General features: G+C 61.3%; 6 protein-coding genes across 6 annotated transcripts; 4 read left to right on the plus strand and 2 right to left on the minus strand.

Moving 5' to 3' along the window:
* Positions 1–263: 263 nt before the first annotated feature.
* On the minus strand, positions 264–1,164 carry PFL1_01294 (uncharacterized protein; the record flags this gene model as incomplete). The annotated part of the gene is made up of 3 exons (XM_007878797.1): positions 264–351; positions 503–650; positions 789–1,164. 3 exons carry the CDS (start codon positions 1,162–1,164, stop codon positions 264–266), a joined length of 612 nt encoding a protein of 203 aa, XP_007876988.1.
* A 1,155-nt stretch (positions 1,165–2,319) lies between these two features.
* Positions 2,320–3,068, minus strand: PFL1_01295 (uncharacterized protein; the record flags this gene model as incomplete). The annotated part of the gene is made up of 2 exons (XM_007878798.1): positions 2,320–2,775; positions 2,910–3,068. 2 exons carry the CDS (start codon positions 3,066–3,068, stop codon positions 2,320–2,322), a joined length of 615 nt encoding a protein of 204 aa, XP_007876989.1.
* A 2,199-nt stretch (positions 3,069–5,267) lies between these two features.
* On the plus strand, positions 5,268–5,781 carry PFL1_01296 (uncharacterized protein; the record flags this gene model as incomplete). The annotated part of the gene is made up of 2 exons (XM_007878799.1): positions 5,268–5,524; positions 5,646–5,781. 2 exons carry the CDS (start codon positions 5,268–5,270, stop codon positions 5,779–5,781), a joined length of 393 nt encoding a protein of 130 aa, XP_007876990.1.
* A 1,137-nt stretch (positions 5,782–6,918) lies between these two features.
* PFL1_01297 (uncharacterized protein) lies at positions 6,919–9,067 on the plus strand (the record flags this gene model as incomplete). The annotated part of the gene is made up of 3 exons (XM_007878800.1): positions 6,919–7,423; positions 7,529–8,460; positions 8,558–9,067. 3 exons carry the CDS (start codon positions 6,919–6,921, stop codon positions 9,065–9,067), a joined length of 1,947 nt encoding a protein of 648 aa, XP_007876991.1.
* Positions 9,068–10,616: 1,549 nt separating this feature from the next.
* On the plus strand, positions 10,617–12,298 carry PFL1_01298 (translation elongation factor EF-1 alpha; the record flags this gene model as incomplete). Its single annotated transcript, XM_007878801.1, has 2 exons — positions 10,617–10,637; positions 10,940–12,298. 2 exons carry the CDS (start codon positions 10,617–10,619, stop codon positions 12,296–12,298), a joined length of 1,380 nt encoding a protein of 459 aa, XP_007876992.1.
* A 3,025-nt stretch (positions 12,299–15,323) lies between these two features.
* PFL1_01299 (uncharacterized protein) lies at positions 15,324–15,914 on the plus strand (the record flags this gene model as incomplete). The annotated part of the gene is made up of 1 exon (XM_007878802.1): positions 15,324–15,914. One exon carries the CDS (start codon positions 15,324–15,326, stop codon positions 15,912–15,914), a length of 591 nt encoding a protein of 196 aa, XP_007876993.1.
* Between the last annotated feature and the right edge of the window lie 28 nt (positions 15,915–15,942).

The following is a 15,942-nucleotide window of genomic DNA, read 5'->3' on the forward strand; positions in this document are numbered from 1 at the left end:
GCATCCTCCCGCGTTGTCGGGCCCCACGATGATGGCGGGCTCGGACAGAATCAGCCACGCAGCTGATCTGCGACGAGGACTGTGACGGCCGGCCAGCCATCTGATGTCGCGGCATGGACCGGCTGGATCGGAGGCGATCGTCGTTCAGAGTTCGTGAATAGTGGTACAGCAGCCGGTGCGCTCGGGGTCGTTGAACGCCGAGCCTGGGCCACGGATCGGGTCGAGAAGGCTGGGCGGCCAGGCATGGCGTGCGCAGGGACGGACTAGGAGTCGTCCATCATGATCTGGATGAATTCTTGCTCGTTGATCTCGCCGTCCTGGTCGAGGTCAAACTCGTCAATCATTGCTTGTCTATTCCCGGTCGATCGTCGTGCATTGAACGGATCGAGGTGAAACAGCAAGAGGGTAGGTAGGGAGGGTAGGCAGAGAACCTCTTGTCAGTGACGCTCGAAGAGATCAAAGGGAAGGACGGCCCGGACGCAGATCGACGCGATGGACGTACAGCTCATCGTCGTCGAGCGACTCGCCGAGTTCCTTTGCCACGCGCTTGAGGTTGCGCAGGCTGATCTTGCCCGTGCCGTCGTCGTCAAAGAGGGCAAATGCACGCCGGATCTCGTCCATCGGATCTCTTGATGCGATGCGTTCCGACACTGCAGGCGGGCGCGCAGGGGCAGGCGAGCAGGGCGCAAGGGCAACAGAAGAAAGGGAGCGGAGAAGAGAGGCAGGGAAGCGTCAGCAAGGCGGCCGGGGGCGTCGTCGAAGTCTTGCCGACCGGAGACAAAGCTCACTGATCTTGTTGAAGTCGTCCCACTCGATGACGTTGGCGCCCGTCTTGTCGTGGTCTCGCAGCAGCTTGAGCACCTCTGCCTTTTTGAGGTCAAAGCCGAGCGCCCTCATTGCGACCTTGAGCTCGTGGTAGTCGATGGCGCCGTCTTTGTCGGTGTCGAAGAGCTCGAAGGCCTCCTTGATCTCCTGCCGCTGCTCGTCGGTCAGGTCGGCCGGCGTGTTGCCGAGGTGCGCGAGCCGCGAGGATCCACCTGCACCGCCGCCGCCGCCGTGGAGGTTGTGGTGGTGGTGCGACGACGAGGCGAGCGGTGTCCCGTTGGGCTGGGTGGTGACGGTACGCCGCGACTTGGACTTTGATGCGGGCGTGTAGAGCGACATGGCTGGCTCGACGGTGCTGAGAAGGTGGGTGATCGCAGAGTCAAGATGTGACGGTGATCAGAGGTGGAGTGCCTGACGGCGCTGGAGCGTGGGCGGAAACGAAGAATCGAGGATGGGGGGGAGGGCGAATAATGGGACGGTGGAGACAAAGCGAAAGCAACAGGTGCCAGACGAGGCCGTGCACCCACACGCCGCACCTCTTTCGCAGTCCAACAGGTTAGGCGCGCCCGCCGCCCGGTGCGTGTGCCTTTTCCCCCCGCTTGGCACGGCTGGCCAGGCCTGCCTCTCTAGTTGCCCGGCCTTTACTCGAGAGGGTCCCTCCATCCCTCTTGGCGCGACGCGTCTCGCCTGCTCGCCTGCGCCAGCCACGACCTCGGTGAAGCCTTGCCTCGTCTCAGCCACCGTCCTCCCTCACACCTGCCTTCCCCTTGAATGGTAGCCATCCTCTCAAACGGTAGCACTGCTCGCCACGGCCGGCAGCATCGCAACCCGCGCACGACAACCACACGCCCGCTACGGGCATTGGGCTTTTCATATCTTGGATGTTTGCATGTGGGCGACCAGGGGGTAAGGGGCGTCCAGGGCCACTGGAGACGGCACCAGGGCGACGACGTGACCAGGGAAAAAAGGGAGCGGGAAAAGTACATGGGGCGTTGAGGATTGCAGGGGATGGTCATAATGCAAAGAGAGGGGGGACGAGGGAGAAGCGACGCAGCAGACGGACAGCAGGTCGACGCCGTCTAGGACCCCGATCCGAGCGACAACCAAGAAGGAAAGCATGGCCCACATGCAAAAAGGGAGCCCTTCATGCCGCCTCCTCGCGCCGCCTCCTCAGACGCCGTCTATGGCGGCTCTTCGACCGGAGGCAAGCCGAACAACGCCGGGTCCCACTTCCTCGCCGCGTCCGACCCTCTTGCATCGACTTCCCCCATCGGCCGTTCAGACGCCCAAGTCGAGCTCGGGCCGATCTTTTGGTGTGGTGTGGTGTTTGGCGTGTGTGTGTATGTGTGTGATTTTTGGTGCGACGACGGCTCTCCCATTACCACCTCCCTCGGAGAGAACAAGAGGTGGCCTCGTCGCCGACCCTCCGACTAGCACGGTCACCGTGAGGAAGACTCTGGAACAATTGCGCGGCAGGAACCAAAGACGAGACGCTTAGTGGCCAAGGGCCTGGAGCTTGGCGTTGACGTCCTTGACCTGGTCGGCCTTGGCGGTGAGGGCAGCGGCGCGCGCCTTGTTGGCGGCGACCTTGCGCTCGTAGTAGGCCTGCTGCTTGACCTTCCTCTTGGCCTCGAGCTTGTCGACGGTGGCCTGGTGGCTCCAGCCGACCTCGTGCGAGATCCTCTTGATGGTGGCGTACTTGCGGCCGGGCTTGAGTCGGAGGACCCGGAGAGCGGCGGGGATGACCATCTTCTTCTGGCGCTCGTACGGCGGCGGCATGCCCTCGTACAGCTTCAGGCGCTGCAGAGCGGCGGCACCGCGTGCAGTCTTGTGGGGGACCATTCCGCGGACGGCCTTGTAGAGGATGCGCGAAGGGGCACGCTCGTGGAAGGGGCCGGACTTGGTCGGGTTGACCAGGTGCCTCTTGTTGAGGTACGCGTGGTAGCGCAGCTGTTGGCAAGGTTGGCGTATGGGGGATCAAGAGGAAAAGGGACTGCAACGTCAGGCGATGTCCCCACGAGGAACCGTGCGCCCAAGGCTCGACTTCAAACGAGCGACAGCTCGCGAGGCGCGGCGGCACTCACCTTGTTGCGGAAGAAGGAGCCCGAAACGTTGATGAGCTCGCATCGAACGACGGTGACCTTCTGGCCGGAGAGGATCTGCTTGGCGAGGACCGAAGCAAGACGGCCAAGGAGGTGACCCTTGCCGTCGACGAGGTAAGGCTTGCTCTGCTGAAGAGACATCTGTGAGGTGGGCGGCAGGATGGTGTAAGGGAGTTCAGGAGCAGGCGGAAAGTGTCAGTTCCGATGCCGTCGGGTTCCTTGCGCTTTCGATCCGGAAGTAAGATCATGGCTGGGCCGCTGTAGCATCGAGTCGATTCGCTGTCGTGCCGCTGTCGTGTCGCTGTCGCATTGCTGTCGAGTCGAGTTGGACCTTTGTCGGGTCGAGATTAGTGCAAAGGTTGTCGCCTCCACGCCGAACACCGGAGCCTGCCTCCGCCATTCCTGCTGCCGCTCTCAGAGACGGCATGGAGGTCATCGAGCGCCAGAAGATTGTGTCGGAATGGACAATGCGTCCTCTCCTGGCCATTCCCTTCCCATGTCTGCCGATTCCTTCGACGTTTCTGTCCGTGTCCGATCCTGCGCCACCGAGTGCTCGCCCTAAGACGGGTGAATCCGCCGTTCCAGAGGTCTGACGGGCATCCTGCACCGATCTCGCTACCCTGCCGGCTTCGATCCGCCTAGACTGGACCATGCGTCGCCGGGCCGCCAGGAGGGCTTTCCGATCGCAATGGAAAAGAGCATGGCGGCGGCGGCTGAAGTGTTCGAGCAGAACATCGCCTGAGAAGCGATGGAGGCCGTCTGACGGCAAACGTCGATCGTCATGTTGTTGCTCATCAGTCGGAGGTTCGGCGGTGGGCGAGGGTCGGCAATGTCGTTGTCGGTCGGCGGAGGCGATATCGACGCCAGAGCGGTATCGATGCTACAGGGCGCCATGATCCCGGAACGAATGTCGGTTCGCAGTGCCGCTGATACCGTACCTTGATGATATGCTTGACGGGGTGAAGGGGAGGGTAGGGGGGAGGCGGGTGACAGAAGTGGTGAGGTGGTGACGAGCGCGAGCGTTTCGGCGAGCGGGCGGGCGGCCGGGCGGGCAGCGGCGGCAGCGTTTGGCCTGCTTCCGCTGCCTTGGCTGATTGGAGGCCAGGCCAACCAAGCCTAGCTTAGTGGGGCTGCCTCCGCACCGCCTGCCCAGAAGCTCGCTACCGAACCCAGCGCGGCCGGCCCTTTGCCGATTTTTCTCTTGCCTCGAACTTGGGGCGTGAGGCTCGCCAGGCTGTCAGCCAGTGCACGTGAGGAACTGTAAAATTTCGGCCGTCGTGGGCATTTTCTCGTCTGGGCGCCAGAGGCTACAGGCCAGGGTCCGCAGGCGAAATTCTGGCAGAGGGGCGACACCCGGTGGCATCCCCGGCCCCGACGGTGGGCTAGCCTGCCCGTCAGCCAGGCAGCCCCAGCCAGACCGCCAGCCCGCCAGGCTGGGGCTGGCAGGGCTGGGGCTGGGTGTATGGAGAGAGAGGCGCCAGCGGGGCCTGAGGCGGGCAGGAGGTGGGAGAGCGAGTCGGGGCTGGCCATGGGCACGTCCGAGACGATCAAACCGTTGCTACACCACCATCAGCACCCTCAAGCAAGGTAAGTGTCGCCGCATCCGCCGTAGCTGGAGCCATGCTCGTACGTCGACACCAGAGCTCCGGACAGCTGGAATGGAGATTGGACGATGGTATCGGCGGGAAGGAAGGATGGTACCACTGGCCGGTACCGACAGCGGTTCGACCTCGACATTCTCGACCGACGACTACTGCACCTTCGACAACCTGACGACGGTGGCGAGGACAAAGCCACATGACACTACCATGTTGGCCGCCGAAGCGCCGTCCCGCGACGATATCCCGGATCGCCAGCTCCATTCACTTGTTGCGGTCCGCTTCGACCGGGCGTGGACACCGGCATCCCGCGATCCACACACACCCTTTGCATCGGACATCGAGTCCGTAATCCTCGAGGAGCGCCCTTCCGATGACTCTTGGAAGCGATGCATTCTTGCCGCTACAACCGGAGCGGCACTCGATCTTCGGCTGGACCATGGGGGCTCATGGCGGTGCAGTTCAGTCCGATCAGGAAGAGGCCTTTGCCTTGCGGGCCCACGTTGCCGAAGTGTTGCAGGAGGACCAGGAGGGTTGAGCTGGACTCTGGTGTCGATGCGCGCGACCGTCTCAGCGGCTCCAGGAAAGCGCAAAACTGACAAACTGGTTTCGTTTCTCCAACCTCGATCTTCGACCATCCAACCCACGTCGCCTTCGAACCGACCGCCCTCCGACCACCTCCTCCGCCGCTCGCTTCTCTCGTTCGTCCATCCACCCGCGTCACCTCGCTACAGTTGTCAAGATGGCCGCCACTAAGATCCCGATTGTCAAGAAGAGGACCAAGGCCTTTAAGCGCCACCACTCGGACCGCTACCACCGTGTCGGCGAGTCATGGAGGAAGCCCAAGGGTATCGACTCGTGCGTTCGTCGCCGATTCAGGGGCACCATTGCCATGCCCAAGATCGGCTACGGCTCCAACAAGAAGACGCGTCACCTCATGCCCAACGGCTACCGACGATTCGTCGTCTCCAACGTCAAGGACGTTGAGCTCCTCCTCATGTGAGTCATCGTGTCCCGAGCAGGACGAAGGATGCCTTCACGCCGCGCCCGTCGAGGTGGGACGTCCGCAGCTGACGTGTGAGCGCCTGCCTTTCGCCGATGCTTTCGTTTCGCTCTGCAGGCACAACAACTCGTACGCTGCCGAGATCGCTCACAACGTCAGCAGCAAGAAGCGCATCGAGATCCTCGAGAAGGCCAAGGTCCTCGGCATCAAGGTCACCAACGCTGGTGCCCGTGTCCGCGCCGAGGAGGCCTAAGCTGGTCCCCTCTTGACCGCCTTGCCCTTGCCGCCCGGCTCGCCTTCCCTCGACCTTGTCCCGACTATGGTGAACCACACCACACCATGATATGCCCACAAAATCCTCAATGTACATCACGCACCGCACACACGCCACCCGCACCTTGCCGTTGATGCCGCATCGGTGCCGCTCCGACCGGGCCGGCTGACGCGATGACGCTGTTCCGACTGGCACCGAGCGATCCGCGCTCCTTTCTTTCCCCCTTCCGATCTCGGACGACCCTCTGAAGATTCTCGAGCCTAACCCACTCGACGTCGGGAAGGGGGAGCCCCCGTTTGCTGCCTCTCCTTCCTTCGCTGCCTCGCATGCGGGCCCCGGGGAGTCTGACCACACCCGTGTCCGCCCGTGCACTACTCGCTATATAGTTGTGGTGGCGAAGAGGCGAGTTGCAGCTAAAATCAAAAAGCCAAGGGTTCTCGCACCACAGTCTCGCCTGATAGGAGCCGGTCCTGCCCTGCTGGTGTGTGTGACTGTGGAGACACCCGCCAAGAAACTGAGCCGTACCCTAGCACATCGTTGCGACGGGCCGGCATGATGACAAGCTGGTCGGGTAGACGACCGCACGCGTTTGGTCCAAGGTGGCGGCCGCAGCAGAGGCAGAGCTACCCTTTGAACGGGCAGAGCGATGCTTGCCTCGTACTTTGGACTGCCTGCAAGACCGTGTGATGACCCCTGAGGCGACGCCGAGGCAGCAGTCGACGTGAACGGGATGGACCAGACGGCAAGTGCGGGGCTCGAGAGGCCACAGGCGTCAAAGACCGGATTTCGGGTTGGGGTCAGGTCGGGCCCGGCCCGCGGTCGAGGCAGCTCCACACCGCTCTTCGGGTGGACCCTTTGGGCTCTTTCCTTGGTCGTGAGCCTTTGAGTGAGCCTCGCCAACCACCTCCATCCGCCTTCCTCCATCCTTCGCCTTCACCACAGTTGCCACGCTTCCCTGGCAGCAAGACCTCTGCGATCTCTCGAGAGCGCCGGCTCCCGAGACTGTCCTGCTTTCTGCAACTCTCGACCATCAAGGGAAAAGGCAAGGCGGCCGGTAGCATCCGCAGCATTGTCCGACGGCCCCGCCCCTAGCGCCGCGATTCGCCCGTATCCAACATGGACGACCAACAACCGGCGGCGCAGGCGATGCCTCCGCCATCCCTGCCACCTCGAGTCCCGTCCGGAGACTCGCCGGTCGCCGGAGAGGCATCTCCGAGCGCCGGCCCGAGCCATTCGGGCCCTGGGAGGCAGGTACGCCCGCGCCGCTCCGTACGCCCATCGGCCAAGTCGCTGCAGGCTCGCGAGAACTCTCCCGGGGCTTGGGAGCATGGCGGACGAGGTCAGCGTTCCACGCGCACTCCGACGGGGAATCGGCCGCAGATCAAGCTCAAGATGCGTCAGGCCGGTGGCGCAGCCGGAGGGCTGGGTCAAGGGCCCAAGACGAAGCCGTACATGCAGGGCTTTGATCGCGAGCTCGACAGCGAAGATGACGAGACGGGCGAGGGCCTGGCTTTCGAGGAGCAGCTGATACTGCGGATGCCAGAGGGTCCTCAGTGCGACAAGCTGCGAGAGGCCGTTGCGAAACGACAGATCGGCGACGACGTGTGGTTCAAGTTCAAGGGTGGGTACACGCACCGCGCTCCGACATCGTCCACCGGCCTTGCATCGTCGCTCTGACCGCGCGTCCTCTTTCCCTGCCAAACTCTGGCGCCCTTGACCGTAACAGACTCTCGTCGCGCCGTCTTCCACGCCGGTGATGCGCTGTTCTCGGCGAAATTGGTGGATCTGCCTTCGATCGTCGAGTCGCACAAGACGCTCGACAATCGTCAATTCTTCAAGATCTCGGACATTTCGCAGATGCTGCTGATCGAGGACCAGATTCAGGACGAGACGCAGGCCTCGGGGTCCTCTTCCGGCAGAGGCTTTGACATCAACGACTTTATCTACCCGCATGGCATCACACCCCCGATGAAGTGGGCCCGGAAACGCCGCTTCCGCAAGCGCGCGCCGAGGAGAGCCATCGAGACCGTCGAGAAGGAGGTCGAGCGCCTGCTCAAGGAGGACAAGAAGGCGGAGCAGGTCGAATACGAGATCTTTGACGCGGCCAACGGCCTGCCGCCGGATCTCGAGGACGAGGAGGACGCCGATGCGGCGGGCGAGGAAGACGATGACGACGGCCGATCCGTCTCGGCTTCAGTCGCCGGAGCCACTTCCGTCGCCGACACACCTCGGCCCGTGGGCTCGGACGACGAGGCGACTCAGTTCGGCGAGGGCGAGGAGGTCGACGGCTCGCAGATGGGCGACTACGATCGCGAGGCGAGGCACGGCGGCGATGGCTACGACGATGAGGACGACGTCGACGAGGACCTCGCGGCTGAGCTGGACGCTGCGCTCGAGGAGGAGGATGATGCAGAGTCGGCGCGCTGGGCCGGCAGCGAGGCGCAGAGCCGTGCCAGCGACCAGGAGGACCTCTGGGACGACGAGGACGACGACGATGGGGACGACGATGACGAAGAGGAGGGCGACGAGGACGAGAACGATGACGAGAAGGAGGCCCGCGTTCGAGAGGCGCAGCTCGAAGCCGAGTGCCGGGAGATCGAGGCGCTCGTCCGCAGGAAGCAGGCCGACGTCGACAGCACGATGAACATGATCATCAAGGTGAGTCTTGTTGGCGCTGGGGGGCTTTGTGTCTCGCGAGCGACCACTGACAGCCAGGTCCGTGTTTGTGACCGTCGTCTACATTACGCACATGCAGAGCCGGCACCAGCAGGCGCTACGAAGGCTGACGACCGAGAGGGACATCAAGCGCGGCCAACTCGCGGACGTCAAGCAGGCGCGTCGCGAGAAAAAGGAGGCCAAAGCTGCCGCCGCCGCGGCCGAGGAGGAGGCGGCGGCGGCGGAGCAACAGCAGCAGCAGCAGCAGCATGGCTCGACGCCGCAAGACGTGCCACCGGGCGTCCCCACAGTGGGCGTCACCAGCGCCACTCCAGGCGCAGAAGATGGCGGCCGTGCGTTCGCATCGGGCTCGCCCGAGAGGCAGCAAAGAGCGGCGCCTGCCGCCCGTCCGAGCATGCCGCCACCCGCCTTTCCCGCCAGTCGATCGGCCACTGCGTCTGTCGCGCCGGTGCCCATGGAGGTCGATACACCTGGCGATGCGGATCAGGACAGGAGCGTAGGCGGTGCAGGCGCGGACGGGGACGATGACGGGGACGACGATGGCGATGCCGACGACGATGACCTGTGGGACGACGGCGATGAGGCGTAGCACAGGCGTCGAGGCTCAGCCGCGCTGTCTCGATTTTCGTGTTGACTTTTCCCTTCATTTTCTCGGCTTGAGCCTGGCGACTCTCGGCGACGCCCCCTCGTCCAAGGCCTCTGCGTGCAACAGTCCTAGCCTGTACTTGTGTAACCGCTTGAACCCATTTCCACCTAACGATTGAGCCATCCGCCCGCGCGCTAGGTCGAGAGACACGCCTCGGTCTAGACCGCAAGGTGTCTTCATCAGAGACCAGAGTCCTCTGGGCGGCCATTATCTGCGCCTCGAGGATGAACGTACGGCGCGGACGATCTGTAGAAGTTGACAACAGTCTCGCGACCCCATAGGATGGAGGGCCTGCTGGTGCCCGCAGGCGTGCATTCCTGTCACGCTCGCCCAGACGCACACACGGACGGACTCGCATGCCCGGGCCAGGCAAGAGGGGGTCACAAGGCTGACGCTTTCGGCGGCTGCTCATCGCCGGCCTAAGCCAATTTCGCCGGCGACTACAACAGCTCCAGGTGGCAGACACACACGCCCGAAGGCTCCTGCTGGTGCCAGCTCGTCAGGCCCGCCGACCGAGGCGATCATGGCAACGCCACCGGCCTGTGCCGGGAGGCGAGAACGTCTCGCTGGCATTAGTGGCAGCGCGATGCTGTGTGTGGCAAACTTCCCAGTTCTTCCAGATCGCTCGAAGTCTCTGCTGCAGGACGTCACACGCCACGCCGCCCTGCCCGGTCTGGCTCGCAGGATGACGGAGTTCGAAATCATGCCTGGCTGCCTGGCTCAAGGCCTGTGCGCCGGCCTCCGCTGCCATCCAGAGGGCGGCCAGTCGAGGAGAGGCCTGATGAAGAGTCGGGCCGGTCGCAGGGGAGAATCAGCAAGCAAGCTAAGGTGCCCAGACCGCCAGGGGCAAAGGGGCGAGCTGAGGTCGGGACGCGCGGAAGAAGTTCAGATCCTGCATCTGCAGGCTCGAAATTCCTTCCAGGTTTGAAATCACTTGGTTGGGTGGGGGGGCAGGCAAGTTGTATTGGACCAGCACACGGGCTAGGGAGAATGCCGCAGCATCCATTTGAATAGCGATATTGCCAGCCAAGTTTGCCGCCGCTTTGGGCGATCAGCCGGGACCGCCAGCGCCGCAAAGACCGTCATCCCGCCTTGCTTCCAGGCCCTAGGCCCTTAGCGAGCGGCCTCTTTGTACTGCTCGGGCAGCGACGATTACAGGCCGTTGTAGTGCCCCGATCCCGGCCCATTTCAAGCCGACGCCTGGACCTTGCGCCCGACTTCGGTTGTATTCCAAGGCCTGGCAACGTGATTCGCTGGCTGGCCACCTCGCCACGCAGGCCGAGTGCGACGAACTGCCCGCTCGAGCAAATTTTTTCCCTCTGCTGGTGCGGCCCAGCAGTCGTCGCCCGCCGCCGCCTCGACTGGGCCTCGCCCCCCCCCCCCCCCCCCCACCCGCCCTCGCAGCCAATAAAGCCCCCCTCTCCGCCCACGCTTCTTCCTTCCCTCTCTTCCCCATCCATCTTTCGTATCACACCCTCACACATCATTCATCATGGGAAAGGAGAAGCTTCACGTAAGTGTCGACACCTCTCTCTCGACCTCGGCGCCACCGGACATCGACGTTCGTCATCCCCAGCAGCTGCGATCAGCCGCCGCCATCGTCGTCTCGGGCTCGCTCGAGAGGCGGCTTTGGTGCCTGGACTTGCCAGCGCTGGTCTGATGCATGCTGGTGGTGGTGGTGGTGTTGGCACCCTGGATGCTGTTTGGCAAGGTCGCTGGGCCTGCTGGCTCGAGGCCATGAACATATTCTTCACCGCTATGGAAACGGTAGCTGACCCTCGCCTTGCCTCCCCTCTCGCCCACCGCCCACCACAGGTTAACGTCGTCGTCATCGGACACGTCGACTCCGGCAAGTCGACCACCACCGGTCACCTTATCTACAAGTGCGGTGGTATCGACAAGCGTACCGTCGAGAAGTTCGAGAAGGAGGCCGCCGAGCTTGGCAAGGGCTCGTTCAAGTACGCCTGGGTCCTCGACAAGCTGAAGGCTGAGCGTGAGCGTGGTATCACCATCGACATTGCTCTCTGGAAGTTCGAGACCCCCAAGTACATGGTCACCGTCATCGACGCCCCCGGCCACCGTGACTTCATCAAGAACATGATCACTGGTACCTCGCAGGCTGACTGCGCCATCCTCATCATCGCCGGTGGTACCGGTGAGTTCGAGGCTGGTATCTCCAAGGACGGCCAGACCCGTGAGCACGCCCTGCTCGCCTTCACCCTCGGTGTCCGCCAGCTCATCGTCGCCGTCAACAAGATGGACACGACCAAGTACTCTGAGGACCGTTTCAACGAGATCATCAAGGAGACGTCGAACTTCATCAAGAAGGTCGGCTACAACCCCAAGACTGTCGCCTTCGTCCCCATCTCGGGCTGGCACGGCGACAACATGATCGAGCCCACCACCCAGATGCCCTGGTACAAGGGTTGGGAGAAGGAGACCAAGTCGGGCAAGTCGACCGGCAAGACGCTCCTCGACGCCATCGACGCCATCGAGCCCCCGTCGCGCCCCACCGACAAGCCCCTCCGTCTTCCCCTCCAGGACGTCTACAAGATCGGCGGTATCGGAACGGTGCCCGTCGGCCGTGTCGAGACCGGTGTCATCAAGCCCGGCATGATTGTCACGTTCGCCCCCTCGAACGTCACCACCGAAGTCAAGTCGGTCGAGATGCACCACGAGCAGCTCCCCGAGGGTCTCCCCGGTGACAACGTCGGCTTCAACGTCAAGAACGTCTCGGTCAAGGACATCCGCCGCGGCAACGTCGCCTCCGACTCCAAGAACGACCCCGCCATGGAGGCCGCCTCGTTCAACGCCCAGGTCATCGTCATGAACCACCCCGGCCAGATCGGCAACGGCTACGCCCCCGTCCTCGACTGCCACACCGCCCACATCGCCTGCAAGTTCTCCGAGATCCTCGAGAAGATCGACCGCCGTACCGGCAAGTCCGTCGAGACCGCCCCCAAGTTCATCAAGTCCGGCGACGCCGCCATGGTCAAGATGATCCCCACCAAGCCCATGTGCGTCGAGTCGTTCAACGAGTACCCCCCCCTCGGCCGCTTCGCCGTCCGCGACATGCGCCAGACGGTCGCCGTCGGCGTCATCAAGTCGGTCGACAAGACTGCCAAGGGTGGCAAGACCACCAAGGCCGCAGAGAAGGCGGCTAAGAAGAAGTAAACGGTGCAGCCTTCGCGGCCACCAGGCGCTTCCTTGCCTGCCCATCGCGCGGTACCCTCTCCCGTGCGGATCCCAGTCCCTGCCCGCCTTGTCTCGCTGGCGGAGTGAAGCGAGTCATCCCCCCCTGTATTGTTCGCCGTTGTATCCACAGCTCTCGTCGTAGTCTCCACTTCGTCGACCTGCTGCCTCGGTGACTTGCGCTCCTCGATCGATGTTTTCCGTACAGGTCTCTCGATCCAGAAAAGTACAACCTTTCTTCATCATCTCGACCCCCTTGTGTGTGCGTGCTGTCACGGGCTCGAGCGACTTCGTCGCTTTCGCCGTGAACCCCTTTTTCGGTCAGAGCGCCTTGCGATGGGAGTTGCTCCATGTGGCAGCAGCAAGCAGCTTTTTCGAATGACGCGTCTGTTCTGACTTTTTTCGGTTGGGCCCGGTCTCGATCAGCGGCGGCCTGAAAATTTCAAAGGGCTGCTGTCATAGAGTTGCAGCAGCGCGCCTGGACAGGACGCCCAGCGCTGAACCCGGCGACATGAAGCAGCAAGGATTTTGCCAAAGCTGCTGCAGCTATGCATCTCAACAGCTGACTGCAGCAGTCTGACTCTTCTGCCAAGGTCATGGAGTTAGCCATGGCACCAGCGCAATGCAAGACTGATGACAATGGCCTGGTCCTGCACATGGTCTGAGTCCTTGCAGGAAGGGGAGGGCCAGGTTCACATGTTGCCTTGCAGATCAACCTAACATCTGTTGCCTTGTCTGTTCAAGGGCCTGCAAGGAGGTGCCTGATGGATTGCACCAATGGCCTGAGCTGTACTGACAGCATGAGCTGTACTGATAGCATGAGCTGTTGATAGTTGGAAGCAAGGAGATGCCCAAGGGATGAAGCAGCAGTAATGAACCTAGACCTTCCAGCCAATCCAGAGGAGCTTGGGCAGCCCATCCTTGGAAACCACAGCTGCATAACATGGTGAGTTAGCTGCTGTGTTGTCTGTTTGCAGTCCATCAAGGTCTACAAAGTTGTCTGGAAAGGTGGCACCATGAGGCTGATCATGGCCTCTTATTGTTGATGCTCAAGATGGTCTTGTAGACTTCATCAAGGACACCTAGACAATTGGCTTCAAGAACCTCTTGGAGGACTTCTTCGATGGTCTGAACGGAGGAATCCCAGGCCTGGATACCTGCCCTTCCATAAGTATGGGCCTTGAGGGGCATCTCCTGATGCTCCCGAGGCAGGTCTTCCTCCTCTGCCTCACCGGTACACGTGCAGCCTGCCCCAGGCTCTGCAGTAGGGCGACACGGCTTCTTGCGCTTGTAGCACGATGTGCAGGAGGTCGTTGGTCGAGTTCCAGGGTCAAGCGGGTTGGCATTGACCATCTTGAAAGAGCGGACCTTGAGGTGCAGACAGTCTTCACACACCAATGTGGCAGGCATTCGATTGCTTGCAAGCTCGTTCCATCTTCTGCTGATGATGCAATGCAAGCGGTCCTTGAAGTTTGCATTCTCCTCAATGAACAAGGGAAGAGCATCTGCCACCCAGGCCCCCTTGACATCATGAATATTGTGTGCATTTGTCTACACACACACATTGGAAATTTGTGGATCTGGAGGGGCTTGGGCAGCCCATGGCTTGGGTCTTCAGCTGCTGTGTTGTCCATCAGTCTTGATCCCCAGTCTGTCAGCTGCTCCTGCCACTGGACTCTTAACACTGCCATCAATCCACCAAACAAAGGAGATGAGGGAGATATGATGCCATCAAGCTGGTCTGGCTCCCAGCAGTATTGGCCATAGCAGCATCAGTGGAACCACTCTAGTCCCTTTGAGCCCTTCCTCACCACAACAATTGGCCTGAAAGTCAAGGTCAACCAGGCTGTTTACAGCTATGGGGGACACACATACAAGTACTGGATTGTACAAACAAAAAGACTGCATCTCAGCGGCAACAAGAGGACCAACACCAAGTCTTCAAGCCGAAAGATGCATTTCACCTTCAAGTCAAGCGCCAAGAAGGCTGCAGAGCTGCTCAGGGAGCATGTCCTGAAGCACTGGCAGCACCGTTCATACCTTCAAATGTTTTCCAAGGTGCGTGCTCAAGTCTACAAAACAGAGCTTCAAGAAGAAGGAGGCCCTGGCACCATGCGCAGCTGCTCTTCATGAGTGCCTGGCCCAGTGAGCTGCCAGACGGGGTCAGGCAACTGCCTGGCCCAGCGAGCTGCCAGAGGGGCTCCTGATGAGTGAGAGGTGTGGCAAGATGACTCATCCACAACACCAATGCCCCTTGCTGCTCTACCACAACAGAGCAGCCCTTTGCTGAACCCTAAGAGCAGCAAGACCAGCACATTGGGAGAGCTGTTCCTGAGGAGAGTCAGCAATGTCTTGCTGCACATTTATGAGAGGTCAGAGGAGAAGGGGGACAAGACCTATACATATTGGATCATTCAAGCCACAGGCTTGCATCTCATTGGGAACAAGAGGGCCAATACAAAGGCTGCAAGCAAGAAGGTGCACTTCAACAACAGACTGTTGGCTGAAGCAGCAGCCAGGCTTCTGCAACGCCACATTGGGCTGCACCAGAAGCAGCACCCATATGCGCAGATCTTTTCAGAGGTCTGGAAGCAAGTGTACAAAGGAGAGTTGCTCCAAGCTGGAGGCTCAAGGATGGAGCCTGCAGCTGGCTACACCCAAGTTGGCTCACAGCCTGTGTGCTGTCGTTCATGTAAAGAGCTCTCCAAGGTAGATGCAATGAGAAGCCAAAGTGAGTGGTGCCCTCTGATGTGGCAGCCTTGACTGAGGGCCCTTGTATGTTGCAGTCACTGCCGCCAAAGGCTTGGCCTTGTCTCAGAACTAATGTCAGCTTGAAATGCTGTCTTCTATGCCAGGGTTCTGCTGCAGCTGCTGGCTCAAGATGGAGCAGAGGGAGCTGTCAAGGCCCAAGGACACCTGACTTGAAAAGTTGCTTGGCAACATCTACAGGCCCCATGGCAGCACAGGCCTTGAGGATATGCCAAGCAGGTCAATCCTAGCTGGCAAGATGGACCTTCTGGAGCGCATCAGCCTGGAGCAGGCAGAAGGCTCTGAACCACCCCTGGAGCACTCGACCCTGCCCAAGACTATCTACTCTGGCCCGACAACCAAGTTTGGGCAGGAGTGGCTCCGGGTCAGGGACAGGATCAGCGCCTTCGTTTCGGAGTACATGGAGCCATTCCTATCTGCTCACCCCAGTCTGCACATCCGCTGCAACAGGGACTGCTTCCCCGTCTTCTTCTTCAACGAGGCTGCCAACACAATCAAGATCTTCAAGTTCCTCTTCGAGAAGGCGCTGCATGCCAAGGAGGTGTGCGATCAGCCCAGCCGCAACGCCGCCAACCCCAAGCCCAGCAACAAGGCCGGGTACAAGCACTACTCCTGCTTTACCATGGCAGCATTACTCCTGGAGCAGGCTGCCCTCTTTGCCGCTCTGGACTGCAACCCCTTTGACAGCCAACACTGGTTCAATGCCTTCAGCACCAGCTTGATGGCCAAGGACAGGGCTCTAGTCAAGATCCTAGAGGTGCAAGACCTCCTCACTAACATGACACAGCTGGTGAAGCACCAGTGCAACATCCAGCAAGTGTCAAGGTGAAGGGATGAAGGGCTCTTGTTGTCACTGT

Source organism: Pseudozyma flocculosa (genome assembly GCF_000417875.1).
Source record: "Pseudozyma flocculosa PF-1 unplaced genomic scaffold scaffold00003, whole genome shotgun sequence".
NCBI lineage: Eukaryota > Fungi > Basidiomycota > Ustilaginomycetes > Ustilaginales > Ustilaginaceae > Pseudozyma > Pseudozyma flocculosa.